Here is an 18,282-nt window from a genome sequence, read left to right on the forward strand (position 1 = left end):
ACCTAAGTCAAAGGTTACTAGGTCAGTATGTTATCCTCATAAGTTATAATAGTGCATAAAATAAGTTTAAGTGTCATCATCATCATCATTCATCATCATAAAAGCTAAGTAAGTTTGACAAGAATAGAGATTGAAACAATAAGCTGACTTCGGTCAGCTGCTACGACCTCTATACAAAACGAAAAGATGCGTAGTCAGTGGCTATGGCTCCGTATATGAGTCCCCTAACTGCTGACAAATTTTCAGAACCTAACTCGTCTTCGTTTGACCGTGGCGACGGTTTAAGTTCGAGTAGGTCAGAAATTTCAGCACAACGTTACAACGGCGTAGTGACTTTCGGAGGGCTATAAATCCTAAACCATATATCGGATTAAGATGAGGCCTAAACGGAAAATCATCTACTTGAACCGAAATAACTGAAAATTAACTTTACAGTAGCCCAGGTGGTATGATAAGACCCCGAAAACAGTAAGAAAAGTGCTCCAGTGGGGTTCTTAGTGCTTGATGCTCATCACGGTTCTCATCCTTTATGCTTGTAGCTTCAAGTGTACAACTCGTTGATGGGTTAGCATCACCTTGACAAAGATTCTACCATCAACACACAATATGTTAAGACCAAGTAAGAACACAACTCATTTAAGAGTCTTAGATGGATGATGAACCAAGGTTACATCATATCCTTAGTCTTAACACAATTACAAGTTACATTTACAACTAAAGCTACAAACTTTACTTCAATCAAGAAAGTATGAACATAATGTAAGTCAAATAAAGTGATGGAACCCTAAGCTAGAGAGCTTGGATCCTTTTCACACAAGTTATAAGGTCACAAAGATAGAAAGCTTGAACCTTTAGTGTTCTTGAAGACCTTGAAGCATAAAGCTTAGATCTTTAAGTTATATGAAGACCATAAACACAAGTTTTGATCTTTATAACAAAATAATGAGATCATAAGTTAGGAAACTTAGATCCAACAAAAGATATAAAGATTCAAGCTAGAAAGCTTGCATCTTGGTTATTCTTGAAGATCTTGAAGCATAAAGCTTAGATCTTTAAGTTACATGAAGATTACAAACACAAGTTTGAATCTTTGTAACAAAATAATAAGATTAAAGTTAAAAGATATATATCTACAAAGTAGGTGAAGATTCAAAGCTAGAAAGCTTGAATCTTCCATGTTCTTGAAGGATTCAAATCCAAGTTTGAATCTACAAGATGTAATCAAGATCAAAACTAAAAAGCTTGATCCTTTATTGATGATGATGAACACGAAAATGATAAGAGAAGAAGAAGAAGAAATTCAAAAACTTACAAGTTTTAGAGTGAGAAAGACTAGAAAGGAAATAAGAGAATAAGTGTGTGTGAAATATAAATGAGAGCAAGTGTAAAATGGATTGAATAAGGCTTGTATTTATAGGTGAATGAGGGTGTGGGAGGGGGTGTTTGGCCGTGGACTTGGGAGGGGGACAAGGGAGACCAACTTTTGCTTTTTGGTTAATGGTTGTCTAAAGTTGGTGCTTATGTTCGGATCTCATGCAACATTAAGGATAATACTTGACAAAAATGCTAGCATGTTTCCTCTAATAAATGGGCGTTTGTCTTACATATTAATGGGTCACTAGCTATTAATAATTGGGCTAATTAAATAGTTCACTAACTAGTGTAGGGTGGGCTAAGGCCCAACAAGGTAGAAAGTCAAACAAGACTAACTAGTAAGCATAAGTAAATTACTACGCGTAATTAAGCATCCAAAAACCCAAGTAATTATTATTATGAAATAATAATTAAGATTTCGTAGTCATAATATTCTGATTACGACAAAAGTTAAATGTGTACGCAGTACGCAGTTTGTTCGTAACGTTAAGTGACACTAACGGTCATAAAGGCTTCCGGTGATCAAGTTAAGTATCCTACTTACTTAAAGGCATGTTTTAACACATAAATGAAAGTAAGCCATGTGTATAAAGATTCCAGAGTATAAAGTAACACAGTACGCACAAATACGCAGTTTCGCAAAAATCACAAGGCACAAAACAAGTCAAAAAAGTCGGGTCGTTATAAAAGCTCACGATCACCTCTTCTATTTTTCTGTTTTAGCAATGGAACGAGAACAACTCAAGAATGCTACAATCTTCACAACCACCCTACTACCGCCATCATACACCTCCAACTATCTACCACCACTTTCGGAACACCCAAACCCAATATCAAATATTACTTCCCCACTACTTTTATATTTTTGTTTTGTTTCAATTACAAACGGAAACTAAGTGCAACAATTTACTATCACTGTTTCTGTTTTGTGATTCTATCAAACAACCTCGTTCTTTTCTTTCTTTTCCTTGGTAATCGTTATTTTTGCTTATATTACCAAAAACCAAATAACTAATAAACAACTGTTAGTGTTGCTTGCATATTTCCTTTTGTGGCCGACATCACCTAACTCGAAACCCCACATGGAGTATAAAATGAATTTGTGGCATACATAAGGCTTTTTTGTTTAAAATAAATCAAACAATCAAGCATGTACACCCATCTTTTATTACGGGATTTCCTTATTAGGCCACCACGTTTTTATTGTTACCTGGGCCAATGATTATATTTTCAAGATTGGGCCGACAAAAATTATTCTTAAACATCTATTAAACAGTTGGGCTAGTAGTGTTTATTTGGGCTAGCTATCATTGGCCTGTGAAAAACTGATTGATCGATATAAATTTTGGACAGCTAGGTGACGGGTAGTTAAGGAAATGAATTAGGATTTGAAGTTAATGATATAATGAAGGTAGTAACGAGCTTATGTATTGTTGATAATATATAAGTTGGAAATGATGCGTGAGTTATGATTATGAAAATGGTTAGGATTCACGATCCATGATTAATGAGGATGATGATAATGGGCATGATAACGATGATCATGAAGAAGAATGAGAATGATGATGATTAAGACGATTAGTAAATGACATGATTATGATGTTAAGACGAAATAACGAGAATGATGATGGTATATGGCGACGGTTATGTTGATGATGATGAAGGTAACACCGTATGATGATGAGGATAGATAGTGGTAACGTTAGATAGAGATGATAGAATGATCATGATGATAACCGAAAGACGATGAAGATGAATGATTATGTTTGTTGTTTCTTTGATCAATTTATATATGAAGAAGGAAAAGAAACAGTTGAGACGGTTTATTTATATATAGATTAGAGATAAAATCAGGAAAACACAATTGGAGTAGTAGTTAATGATGTTATTGGGTTAGCGGGACGTCGTGGGTTCAAACCCGGACTTGGGCATTTTTTTAAGGACTACTGCTTTGAGGTAGTATTACGATTTCCATTATTATCATTGTTGTTATTATTACTATATATTTATTATTATTATTATTAATATTATTATTATTATTATTATTATTATTATTATTATTATTATTATTATTTTCAAATCTAAATATTATTATTATTATCTTATTATTATTATAATTATAATTATAATTTTTACAAACAAAAGATATCTATATAAAAATATATATTGATTAGATAAATCACAAGTATACTAATATTAAATTTTTAATATATTAACTGATATAATATTATTTATATAAATCTCACATTTATTAAAGTATATATATATATATATATATATATATATATATATATATATATATATATATATATCATATAAGTATTATAACAAATAATAAGGATTAATATAATAATATATAAGGATATTAATCTATATATATTATAAAATATATATACACTTAGTTGATTAATATTACAATGTGTTAATATATATACTTGATACAGGTTCGTGAATCCGAGGCCAACCCTATACTTGTTCAATGTCGTCCTATGTATTTTTACTACAAAATACAGTATGGTGAGTTCATTTGATTCCCTTTTACTCTTTACATTTTTGGGACTGAGAATACATGCACTACTCTTACAACTGCTTTATTAAATGCTTTTGAAATACATTTTGAACTGCGAATACATGAAATGATTTTATAAATGTTTGACGAGATAGTCACAAGCAAAACATTCCTCGAATGAATTATGTGGACGTGATAATTGCCACCATTGAATTATGTGGACGTGATAATTTCCACAATTGATATGAATATTTTTCCCCTGATTATTATTGCTTGGTAACCTAAGAATTAGGGAACATCACTAATTTTGCGAATTAGTGCACGCCTAATTGACGCGAATCCTAAAGGTAGCTACCGGATTTAACACCCCCACCCAGAATGTTCACTAGACGGAAGGGCTAGTGGGCGTGGTGTTTAGTACTTCGAAGTTTATATGATTATTATATAGACGAGATGTTCTGTTTTGGGGATATTATTATACGCATTATATGTTAAGGTCGGTTACCAAGCCAAGCTATGAAAGTAATGAAAAGTGAATGTTATGTATCGAGAGAATGATTTTATACACAGGTTATGTGTATGTTATTTTTGTGCACAAGATATGTGTACGGTTACCAAGATTTATGAAAGATGATTTCGTACACGAGGAAGGTGTACTGTATTTAAAAGATATCGCATGTACATTACAGTGGGTATAGGATTCGGGCCCATTTATACCATGCAGGATTTAAATCTTGTGGTCTATCAAAATGATGAATTTTATTGTTTTATCATAAACCTATGAACTTGATGTGCGTAGAGGTGTATACGAAATAGTTATATTTTTGTTACGAAATACTATTAAATACGATACAATTTTACACAAGTTATTTATTTATTTATAGAGTGGATATACCTAAACCTTGCTACAACACTTATAGGTAGTGTACCTAATCGTAGAGTAGTGTAGTTTTTAGTAAGTCTGGTTCGTCCACAGGGAACTAGCCAAGTTTAACGCTATATTTTTAAACAATTATATTTGTATATATATATATATATATATATATATATATATATATATATATATATATATATATATATATAAGTCGTATTATTATTATTATAAAAAGGGGGTTTTTACCGTTTAATGACCGGTTTGTTGATTTTAAATAAAGTGTAAAGATAAATGACGATAATATAAATGACAGAATTTAAATTGCGATAAAGTAAATTGCAGTAATTAAAATGACAGTAATTAAAGGTACGATGAAATATGAAATAAAAGTATTATGCTTATTTAAACTTCCATAATCATGATGTTTGACGTTTTGATTTTAATTAATTGTTACCCAGGTTAATTGTCCTTTGTCCTGGTTTATTTGATACCTATCTGGTTTTTGTCCATAACAGTCCATCAGTCATAAATATAAAGTGCGAGTGTCCTCGTCAAATTATTCTTATATCCGAAGTTAAATATTCCAACTAATTGGGGACTTAAACTATAATTACACCAATTTTCCTTGTATATAATTCACCCCTGTTTTAATAAGTCCATTGACTATTAATCCATTCCCGTGTCTGGTTAAATGGATTATTAGTACTTATAAATATCCCGCCCATCGTGTCCGATCGAGTGTATATGGTTATTTATAGGTACGTCAAATTGTAAATCTTTATATTAAATTAACAAACTATCATTTAATTAAACAAATATAAAGTCCATTAATAGCCCATAGTCTAATTTCCACAAGTGTCGTTCTTTTTTCCAAACCCCAATTATGGTACAAAATCCAATAACCTAATCTTAATTTTTAGTCCAACATCACGATTACTTCGGCTCAAATAAGCATAATAATAACTTAGTTACAAGACATTAATTTAAAAAGGAAGAACATAGCTTACAGTGATTATTTATCGCGTAGCGTTACCCGGACAGAGTTTCGACTTACAAACTTGCAACATTCGCTACCATAACCTTATTATTATTATTATTAATTTAAACTAAAATTATAATTAAATATAAATATAAATATAAATTGAGAGATAAGAGAAAGAAAATAGAAAAAGATGTCCTCAAACTCACAGAAAACTGGCGAATTTATAGGATGTGGCCTGCTACATTAACTCACGCGATCGCATGAGATTTTAGTGCAAATTTCATGCACTCGCATGGGTTTTATGCCTATTTCCCATGCGATCGCATGGCCGTCAGATCCAGCTCACATATTTTTTTTTGCTAGTTTGTCGACGTTTTTAATATAATATATAATATATAAATAATATATATAATTATTTAAATATTATATTATATTCTTGTGCATAGTTGACTTGTAATTTTAGCTCCGTTGCATCCCGCGTTGATAGTTGGCTCAGGTCCCGGTTCCGGTTTTTCGAACTTCCTTTCGTATAATTTAATATCTTGTACTTTGCGTTTTGTGACTCGTACTCTTGTAATTTTGAGACGTTTCTCATCAATAAATTGAACCACTTGGATTGTACTTTGTACTTTTTAGCTTTTTGGTCATTTGCATCTTCAAATCGTCATTTTCTTCTTTTGTCTTCACACTTATTTATTTAAATGAATATTACATAAAAATAGAACAATTACAACTAAAAGCTTTACATATTGGAAGGATATTGTGCCTAAATATATGTTCATTTGGAGCACTATCAAATATCCCCACACTTGAGCGTTGCTTGTCCTCAAGCAATACATAACTTTGAAATAAAATCACACTTCACTCGAATCATTTTTTTTATTCTCACACTTTATACATAAGTGATTTTGATACAACGGTATATACAATGATAGTAACGATGTGGTTTACAGTTCCACATGACTATTAAAAATTTAGATCCTTTAAGAAAATTGGATCTTTATGAAAACATTTGATCTTTTGAAAATTCATTCTAGCTTTTACCCTAGATAAGTTTTTCGGAATAACCCTTCACCGGTGTTAGCAAAATGTTTTTGTGGGTTTTGTGGGTTTCAGATTTGAAAATTTTAGCTCAAAACTTGCGGTTTTGTGTCACCCACTTGCTAACCTTGTATTAGGAAAGCAACACGTCCAGTATACTTGCTCCGTATATTACCTTTCGGTAAACTACCGTCCGGTTGTAAAGGAAAGCGTTGAACAAGCAACTGTTAAGGCAATGTCCCGTGACATGCTTTTAATTATGGTCTATAACATGTTGGATGCAATTACTATCCTTATAGGAGCAATAGTAAAGATCACCCTATAGTTTTTCGGTCTGGCACAAGGTCCTGTCTTCGACCATGCTATGCAACCACAGTTCTTACGGTTGACACCTGATTTGGTTCAGGTGACCTAATGAATTCTAGATGAATTCCTAGGATTTTACGTTCAATGGTAACGGACGCATTGAAAATAGGTTTTCAGAAAACAAATTTTTAATTTGATCAAAATATTTTCCCGTTCAAGCTTGAGTTTAGATATTATCGAATTCCATGAGTTTGAATTCTCAATCTTTAAAGTCAATCTTAAGGATTGAGTAATATCAGGCTTAAAAGCTGATTTTTAATCTTTAAGGAGATTATCCTTTCTGGGGGTCTGATTCATTAGTATTATCAACCTAATTTGCACGGCACCCTCCCCATTTTACGAGACAGATCCTCTCATGGTTAGGATAAGTCTGACCACTTGGTTACCCTATTTGATGCTGAGGTCCGTGGATTTCCTGCTGATTTTAGAGATGACTTTTCTATATTTTTCGTCAACCTACAGCTGGTCTGGACAATAACTTCCTGACCTAAATTAAGAAGCGCGTGTCTTTTTCGGAAGACTTTACTTCCTTTTAATGATGGAATTGATTCATCGTGCAGATCCATCTTTCTTTCAAATATATATTACAGTAAATTAGGTAAAACTGATTAAAATCGTCCAAAACAAAAGTACCTGCAATAATCTGTACCAAATATATGTGATATGTGTTTTAGAGAACTTGGTAAATTCTTCCCACATTTAGCTTTTATTTATTTTTTTCTTTGCCTTTTTATTCTCCTCTATTCCATTTTAAATGAATTCTAACGTTTTGAGTTGTTTCTCCATTTATGTTCTCTCCGAGGTAACAATAATTTCGGTATTATCACCTAGTTTTATCGTTCATAAATATGTATAAACATGATTTTGAATTCATTTAGTTGAAATTTTTTTCAAATTTTCACAAAATTTGGCAATTATACTAAGTGTAAACCCGAGAGAATTTATAACCCTTCCCCACACTTGAGATCATGCAATGCCCTCATTTACATGAAATCAGACTGTAATTATAAATTCATGAGGGTTATTAGTGTAGAAAAGTGATTAAAAATACCGAGTTTGCAACATATTATTTTATATCACATTTGATATTTTGCGTCTTGTCGTCAAAATTAGTAGCTTTTGCTGAACTTAATGTCAGTCTTTGAAAGTGCGCTGTTTTACCATGTTTTGTACATAATATAAACTACAAACAAATATATACATAATATTTTTTTTATAAAACCTTTATTTATTAAAATAATTTAAATGAATAATTTTTTTAAAGTTTTGTTTCCTTTTATTTTAGGTAGTTTCGGTATGTTTACCTAGTCCGTCCCTCGACAAAATTTAAAATTTGTCATTTTTAAAGCGATTGTTTTAAAAGCAAAGATTTTTGGGTTTTTTAATTTTTGTTTGGTATACTTTAGATCAATAATATTAAAAATAATGATAACAAACTTTTTCGCCCCGCCCTCGGGTAAAGCAATTTCGGTTCCATGACCTATTCTTCAACTTACGATGAATTTTAGAAATCATTTTTTTAAACTTAATGAAATAAAGTAAATTTTGTTTTAAAATTCACACAAAACTTAAATTTAAAAAGAATATTAATTTCAAACAAAACCTACAAAACAAAAATTCAGAATGGGGGAAGAAAACTAGTTCTTTAGTGTCTGCTAGTGGAAAAGACCAATCAGATTCCATTCTCGGAACTACCCGACTACAGAACAACTAACTCTAGACAGCATTTTCTTTTTAGAACATTTGAATCTCTCCACACTTAGGTAGCTGTGGTGTCGAAATTGTGATTAACTTCATCGTCAATTTCTCTTGGACCATAATCAACTTGCATATCTGTGACTTTTGCTTTAAGCCATTGGTCGGATTCCTGTGTAATATCCACAAATTCAACTAGTTGCGCCTTTTCTTTAGGCGATAGATTGGATACTAACCGGTTACATAAATTAAAGTTCCCATTAATTCTAGCATCGCGAATCCGTTTAATAAGTTTCTTCATTGAACTATTAATAATGGAGTCATTTAATTTCGTATCAACAACGGGGTTCTTTGTTATCAGGTCATCATTAGGTGTTACTTCATTTTCCCACACTTAGGCATTTTATTACTGTTAAGCACTACCGTTGGAGTTGGTAAAACAATATGGTTCTTACCAATTATTTTTGTTGGTTCAACGGTTTTGGTTGGTGGAGATTTAGCCTTTCGACTCACAAAGGTGATCGATTTTTCATCATTACTAAGTGTCATTCTACCCTCTCTTACATCAAATAACGCCCCGGTGGATGCTAAGAATGGTCGACCTAAAATTAGAGGAATGTTTGAGTCCTCTTCTATGTCAATGACAATGAATTCGACTAAAAAGGTTAAATTACCCACTTGAACGGGTAGGTTGTCAGTAATTCCAACTGGGTGCCTAATGGTTTGATCAAAGAGTCGAACACTCATTTCTGTTGGGCTTAACTCACCTACTCCTAATCTCTTATATAATGAAAGAGGCATAACACTCACACTCGCACCTAAATCGGCTAGTGCATCATACATGACACAATCACTAAGTAGACAAGGAACAATAAATTCACCCGGATCACCCATCCTGGGTGGAGGTTTTGGTGGAACTGTCTTCACCGGGTTTATCTTTACAGTTTTTGTTTCTTGTACTTTCTTATTCTTCTTCTTCTTTCCAGAGGTATCACAAACTTTATTACCAATTACTTGCTCATACTCAACTTCTTTTCTTGGAAGTGGGATGGGTGGTCTGTATGGTGCCACCACTGGCTTTACATACTCGGTTAGTGGTGGTGGTGTTGTAACTTCTTCATTGTTACTCACATCAAAAACCTTCCCATTTTCTGATGTTGGTTTTTTAAAATTTGTTGACACCATATTAACATTCTCATTCTGAGGATTTACTTCAGTATTACTCGGTAGCTTTCCTTGTTCCCTCTCACTCATCATGCTAGCAAGAGTACCTACGTGTTTTTCTAGATTCAAAATGAAAGCTTGTTGAGTTCTTAATGACTGATCAAACCTCTCATTTGTTTGGGTTTGAGTTGCAATAAATTGTGTTTGAGATTCCATTAGCTTTGCCATCATTTCTTCCAGATTTGGCTTTTTCTCTTCGGTTTGTTGTGGTGGTTTATACAAGCTAGGTCTTTGTTGATTGAAAGTGTTGTTTTGAGTTGGTTGGTTATTCGGACCTTGTTGGTTGTACGAATTATTGTTTGGCCCATTTGGATTGTAAAGAATGTTTTGATTTCGATTGAAGTTTGGCCTTGGAGGTTGATAATTATTTTGAAAATTATTTCCCAGCCTTTGGTTCATGTAGGAAACATTCTCACGTTGTTCCATCGTTTGCTCAATGTGACAATCTTTCGTTAAGTGTGGTCTACCGCATTGCTCACAACTGATTCGTATTGCGTGAATATCTTTAGTCATCTTTTCCATTCGTCTTTCGAAAGCATCTATTTTTGCGGAAACAGAATCAAATTCATGGCTAGAATCGGCTCTAGCCGCTTTAGATGATCGAAAGATATCTTTTTCCTGGTGCCACTCATGCGAGTGGGAGGCTGTATTATCAATTATCTTGTGAGCTTCAGTTGCGGTTTTCTTCATAATGAAACCACCAGCTGCTATGTCGATGTCTTTTCGTGTAGTAATATCGACACCTTGGTAGAATATTTATACTATTTGATAAGTATCTAAACCGTGCTGAGGACATCCTCTCAACAACTTTCCAAATCTTGTCCACGCCTCATATAGAGTTTCATTTGGCTTCTGTGTGAATGTAACAATTTCTTCCTGAAGTCTCACAGCTTTAGATGTCGAAAAGAATTGTTTAAGAAAATTTTCAACTAAAACATCCCATGTATCAATCGCCCCTTCAGGTAACGATTCTAACCAATCTTTGGCTTCTCCCTTTAAAGTCCAGGGAAACAGCATGAGATAGATCTGTTCATCCTCAACTTCTCTGATTTTAAATAGAGTACAAATCCTATTAAAGGTTCGAAGATGTTCGTTTGGATCTTCTTTTGGCGTACCACTATATTGGCATTGATTAGTTACCATGTGTAGGATTTGTCCCTTGATTTCATAATCTGGTGCATTAATATCTGGCTTAATAATGGAGTGACCTTGGCCAGTGCGTGTGGCTCTCATTCGGTCTTCCATACTTAGAGGTTCAGTTACTTCCATAATTGAATTTGTTGAATACGAATCACTAGAGAATTCTGATTTAACGGTTTGTGGTTCAAGAGGAATGATTAGTGGTTCAGGATCTTGGAATTGTCCTTGAATATCCTCCGGGTTCTCGGTAGTGAAGTCGGGTTCAAAAAATGGATTATCGAAAAGTTGAGTTGGAGTACTTGGTCGACTAGATGATGATTCTAAATAAAAATCAACGGCGACAATATTGGCTAGATGTCTTGATCGGGTTACAGGTGGTGAACGTATGAAAGGTGGTGAACATTTTGCTCGGTAAATTCACATAATATCCTATTAGTTATAAAAGATAAAAATTATATAAGTTATCAAATTAATAGACTTTTCTGATGTTGCCCACGTTTCAAATAGCCAATAGATGCAGCAGGTAGCCAGGACCCTTTAAATCGGAAGCCCACAACTCGCCACTAACAAATCCAACTATTACTACGAACCAGAAAATTTTGGATGTCTATCAATTTAACCGCTTAAAATAATTTTTCGTTTTGAAATTTTAAAGAAAATAAAGAAAATTCTATGTCCTAAAGACTAGAGCGTCGAAAAATAAGAAAGAAAAAAAGCGCGTCAAAAAATGTCGAAAAATAAAAGGTCGAAAAATAATAAAAAGAACGTAGCGCGTCGAAACTTAAAAGTCTAAAAACTAAGAATTAAAAGATGCGTCTAAAGGTATTAAAGCTTAAAGGAATTCTATATCCAAAACGGCAATTACTAAAACAAATACTAAAATTTTAAATACTAAAGCAATAAGCGACGTCGTAAAATTCTAAAGCACCTAAATCTTAGTCTAAAGAAAAAGCACTTAAGGGATTTTAAAGCAAAGCCTAAAAATATAGAAATAAAAATAAACTATGGCTTTTACTATATCTTAAAACTAGTTACGAGCGATAAATACAAATTACAAATTAAACTAATAAAAAGATATAAAAATAAAAATAAGCTTAAAGTTATAAAAATACAATTTTTATATAAATATTATTTTTATATTATTTATTGTATAAAAGTATCAATTTATAATTAATAAAACTACTTTAAACTAAATATTACAAATTAAATAAAACTAAAACTAATTATTATTAAATTAAAAACCCTAATTATAATTAATTAATAATAATAATAATTAAACTTTAACCCTAATTTCGTACGTACTATGATCAGACCTGTCTTTCCAGGTCATGCGACCGCATGAGATATACGTTAACATTCCATTCGATCAATGAAGTAGGGTTCTAGGCTAGAAGATTGGGCTTCAACAGTGATTGGCCCGTTTAAGTTTTTAAATTTTTTTTATATAAAATATTTATATAAACAAATAAAAACTTATATTTTAAAAACTAAAATAAAAATAAAAAAAACTTTATAATTTTATATATATATTTAATAAACTCTTAAAAATATATATATTTTATTTTTTTATTTTTTTTTATTTTAGTATTTTTAATATTTAAAAAGTATTTTTACAAAAGCGTATTTTTACAAAAGTAAACTAAGACTTAATAAAAATCTTTTTATTTTATTTTATATATAGCGTTTCGCTTCTGGCGTTTAGGCAGTCCCCGGCAGCGGCGCCAAAAATACTTGATGTGCGTAGAGGTGTATACGAAATAGTTATATTTTTGTTACGAAATACTATTAAATACGATACAATTTTACACAAGTTATTTATTTATTTATAGAGTGGATATACCTAAACCTTGCTACAATACTTATAGACAGTGTACCTAATCGTAGAGTAGTGTAGTTTTTAGTAAGTCCGGTTCGTCCACAGGGAACTAGCCAAGTTTAACGCTATATTTTTAAACAATTATATTTGTGTATATATATATATATATATATATATATATATATATATATATATATATATATATATATATATATATATATAAGTCGTATTATTATTATTATTATTATTATAAAAAGGGGTTTTTTTTACCGTTTAATGACCGGTTTGTCGATTTTAAATAAAGCGTAAAGATAAATGTAGATAATATAAATGACAGAATTTAAATTGCGATAAAGTAAGTTGCAGTAATTAAAATGACAGTAAATAAAGGTACGATGAAATATGAAATAAAAGTATTATGCTTATTTAAACTTCCGTAATCATGATGTTTGACGTTTTGATTTTAATTAATTGTTACCCGGGTTAATTGTCCTTTGTCCTGGTTTATTTGATACCTATCTGGTTTTTGTTCATAACAGTCCATCAGTCATAAATATAAAGTGCGAGTGTCCTCGTCAAATTATTCTTATATCCGAAGTCAAATATTCCAACTAATTGGGGACTTAAACTATAATTACACCAATTTTCCGTGTATATAATTCACCCCTGTTTTAATAAGTCCATTGACTATTAATCCATTCCCGTGTCCGATTAAATGAACGATTATTAGTACTTATAAATATCCCGCCCATCGTGTCCGATCGAGTGTATATGGTTATTTATAGGTACGTCAAATTGTAAATCTTTATATTAAATTAATAAACTATCATTTAATTAAACAAATATAAAACCCATTAATAGCCCATAGTCTAATTTCCACAAGTGTCGTTCTTTTGTCCAAACCCCAATTATAGTACAAAATCCAATAACCCAATCTTAATTTTTAGTCCAACATCACGATTACTTCGGCCTAAATAAGCATAATAATAACTTAGTTACAAGACATTAATTTAAAAAGGAAGAACATAGCTTACTGTGATTATTTATCGCGTAGCGTTACCCGGACAGAGTTTCGACTTACAAACTTACAACATTCGCTACCATAACCTTATTATTATTAATTTAAATTAAAATTATAATTAAAATATAAATATAAATATAAATTGAGAGATAAGAGAAAGAAAATATAAAAAGATGTCCTCAAACTCACAGAAAACTGGCGAATTTATAGGATGTGGCCTGCTACAGTAACTCATGCGATCGCATGAGATTTTAGTGCAAATCTCATGCACTCGCATGGGCTCATGCACTAGTGTAACAACCCAAACCAAACCACGAACAAACCCGCTTAAAATGTCACAAAAAAAATTTCTCTGTTCAGCTAATGGCGAGGCGCGCAGGACGATGCAAATAATTTCGACTGTTTCCGATAATTCATGAACAAATAATTAAAAATAAATATGTATATATACATATAATAATTTGAAATATAAATTCAAATATGATTTAATTAAATATGTAAAATATACAAGATAATATAGCTGTTATATTATTACTTTTATTATTATTATTATTAATATTAATATTAATATTAATATTAGTATTAATATTAATATTAATATCAGTATTAGTAATATTATTATTATAAGAAAACTTTTATTATTATTATTATTATTAATATTAATATTAATATTAATATCAGTATTATTAATATTATTATTATTAGTAATATTCACTAGTAATGTTAAATATTATTACTAATATCACAAATATAATTAACATAATAATATTATCATGATTGTTAGTGTTATTAATATCATTATTATTATTATTATTATTATTATTATTATTATTATTATTATTATTATTATTATTATTATTATTATTATTATTATTATTATTATTATTATTATTATTATTATTATTATTATTATTATTATTATTATTATCATTATTATTAGTATTATTATCATTGTTATATTAATACAACTTAATTCAAATAATAATATTATTATTATTAATATTATTATTAACATAATTATTATTATTATGAGTATTACTATTAATATCTTTATCTATTATTATTAATTAATATTATAAATATAATTATTATTATTATTAATAAATTAATTAAATTAATATAAATTAAACATATACCTAATTTAACCTAAAAACTATATCTGCTTTTAATTTTTTTAAGTGATCTGCATATATGCCTTTTTATTTTTTAATTGATCGTGAATCAGCATATATTTTTTATATATTTTTTATTTCCCACGACCCAACTTTTTGTATTTTGCTGATTATTTTTATTTTTTTATGCTTCTGCTGGTAGTGATTTTGTATTTAGTCGACCCATTATCAATAAACAATGAAAAATCTCTACTTTACATGTTAAGTTAACAACTTCATTACAGTTATATAATGGTTGTAGTTGCTGCTAATTGAAAATCAAACAGAAAACTGTGAACTTCATTGACACCCCTGTTCTTACTTCAATTATCAAAAGCTCGATTTACTATCAATTTTTAAAAACTAAAAATGCAGTTAGATTAGGATTCGTCTAGTCAAACTTTCTGCAAAATTTCATATTCCAATTTCCATTATCGAGTTCAAATTTGAGAGTCAAATTTTAAATTTAAAAAGTCAAACGTATTGTTCATCGCGAAATTCGAATTCCTTTTGATGTTTCTGATTCAATTGAGGATTTAGGAAGTTTATAAGAATGATTTTAAACATAATTCATGTCGTAACATTTGTCTAAAACGGTCCAAATTTTAAAATCAAGCTTTGAGTTTTTGATGTTCATCGCGAGCTATACAGCATCCTTTTTTTATTTTATTTTTTCTTTCTTTATCTGATTGAACAAAAATCTTTTATTTATAGACCAATCCCGTGTCAATTTCAATTAGTACATCAAACAATAAATTTATAATTTACACTAGTCGATTAAGTTATTTGATGAAGAAGGAGAAGAAAATAACAGAAAAATAATAAGGGTTATAAGAAATTAAAACTGGTATCATATCAGAAATGCAGAAGCAGAGGGACAATTAAGGGTGTTAGCGTGTTAATGAGGGGTCGCGGGTTCGAGCTTGATTTGGGGCATTTTTTTAAAGGGCTTATTTTGAGGTAGTTTTCATTTCCTAAATTTTTTAATATTATTAAGATTATTATTATTATTATTATTATTATTATTATTATTATTATTATTATTATTATTATTATTATTATTATTATTATTATTATTATTATTACTATTATTATAAGTTTATGAAAATGATTTAAATTAAAATTAATTTATGATTTAAATGAATTAGTATTATTAAAATTAATATTATAGTTATTATTATTAATTAGTATTATTAACATAAGTATTACTATTAATATTATTAATAAGATTATAATTATTAGTATTAAAATTACTATCATTATCACCATTATTACTAAAAGTAACCGTACTTTAAATTCTATCAAAATTTCTTGTAAAATTAGTATTATTATTGAAATTAATATTTTTAATAAAATTATCATTTTTATAATTATCTTTATTAAAAAGTGTCATTATTAAAATTAACTTATTAACAATACTATTATTATTATTACATATCACTATATTCTTATTATTAAAAGGATATTAATTAAACTATATATAAAAGATATCAATTAATATATTTTATATATTCTTTATCATAAATAAACTTTAATATATTAAAATGTCATAACGAATGATAAATATTAGTATATATAAAATATATAAATTAAATATATTAAATTTATCTAATATAACACATAAAAATAACAAATAAAGTTATTAATAATATATATACTTGATATAGGTTCGTGAATCCGAGGTCAACTCTGTACTTGTTCAGTGCCATCCTATGCATATTTACTACAAACTATCGTATCGTATCGTGAGTTCATCTGCTCCCTTTTTATATATTTTTGGGCTGAGAATAAATGCAATATTTTTATAACGGATAGACACAAGTGCAAACTATTATGCGAACAACATGAGTACTTTTATTGTGTTGATATGTAACATATTATTGTGTTCATATGTAACATATTATTGTGTTCATATGAAAGTGCAAACTATGATTTCTGAAATTCTCGAGATTCCTTTGTCATCTATCATGGTTTTGTGTATTACATATGTATTACATGAAATGTTATCCATGATTTTTGAAATCTCTACTATTCATATTCATTACTTTCAAAATCTTTGCATTCTCGTTATTTTTGATCATTGAATTTTCTTGACGGATGGCGTATAAGAAACTCTAGAATGGAAGGGTTTGGATTGTCCGATTTAAAGGGGCCTATAGCTCAAGCCCCCAGACCTGAATAGGCCATTACGAATTGAAAGTCTTTAATCGAAAGTATATCTATCAATCCTTGTTGGAAATCATTTGCTTAATAATTAAAGTCTCGACACGTCATACTGCGATTATTGCATAGATGATGTACATACAAATTCATATCTTATCATATCTATCCCAGTAAACTTTGTCTAACACTTTTCCTAAAATTCCTCCGTAAATTACAGAAATCTTTTTGCTATATATACGTATTCAAGGAGACGAATATATCATTCAGTATCCAACACCCATTTCATATCAAACCCTATTCCAAACACATAATATGGATTCCTCGAACTCCTCGAGCTCCAATGGCAGGGTAACCGGAACAAACGAACCAATTAGCCATCATCTATTTTGGATGAATTGGAGATGGGTTCGTAGTCGACTTAATCAATGGAGACAAGAAGAAGGTGATCCCTTCCACCAATCGAATTCACCTCTTGGTGAAGAACCTGAAGTGCTTACCGGTGAACCAATCCGAAACACCATTTTCTCTCTTCTTTCCAGGGTATCCCATCACGATTATATAATATCAAAGATTTTAGATCTTATTCACCCCCTTGTTCCAACCGCCAATCATCCCGGAATAGTAGAAGAAGTCAACGAGCTTCGCGCTCGAGTAGTGGCTCTGGAGAATATGGTGCGAATTCTACAAGCATCAGCACCACCAGCAGCATAACCAGCACCACCAGTACCAGCAATACTACCAACATCACCAAAACCGCAAACACTGAAAGCACCATCAGTATCACAAGCTCTGCAATCTCCGAAACTACTGAAGACAGCAACACCATAGATATCAAGGAATATTAGTAATAATGAGTTAAGATGTATTGACTCATTCTTCCTGAAGTATTATATATGTATACTTTATATATATATATATATATATGG

General features: G+C 30.3%; 1 protein-coding gene across 1 annotated transcript in view; it reads right to left on the reverse strand.

Annotated features, from left to right (window-relative positions):
- Positions 1-18,282, reverse strand: part of LOC139849322 (uncharacterized) — a 41,025-nt gene that overhangs the window by 16,172 nt on the left and 6,571 nt on the right. The window contains exon 2 of the mRNA XM_071838982.1: positions 18,069-18,163. Within this exon, the coding sequence (XP_071695083.1) occupies positions 18,069-18,163 (95 nt within the window). The remainder of the gene's footprint in view (positions 1-18,068; positions 18,164-18,282) is intronic.

Source organism: Rutidosis leptorrhynchoides, chromosome 5 (assembly GCF_046630445.1).
Source record: "Rutidosis leptorrhynchoides isolate AG116_Rl617_1_P2 chromosome 5, CSIRO_AGI_Rlap_v1, whole genome shotgun sequence".
NCBI lineage: Eukaryota > Viridiplantae > Streptophyta > Magnoliopsida > Asterales > Asteraceae > Rutidosis > Rutidosis leptorrhynchoides.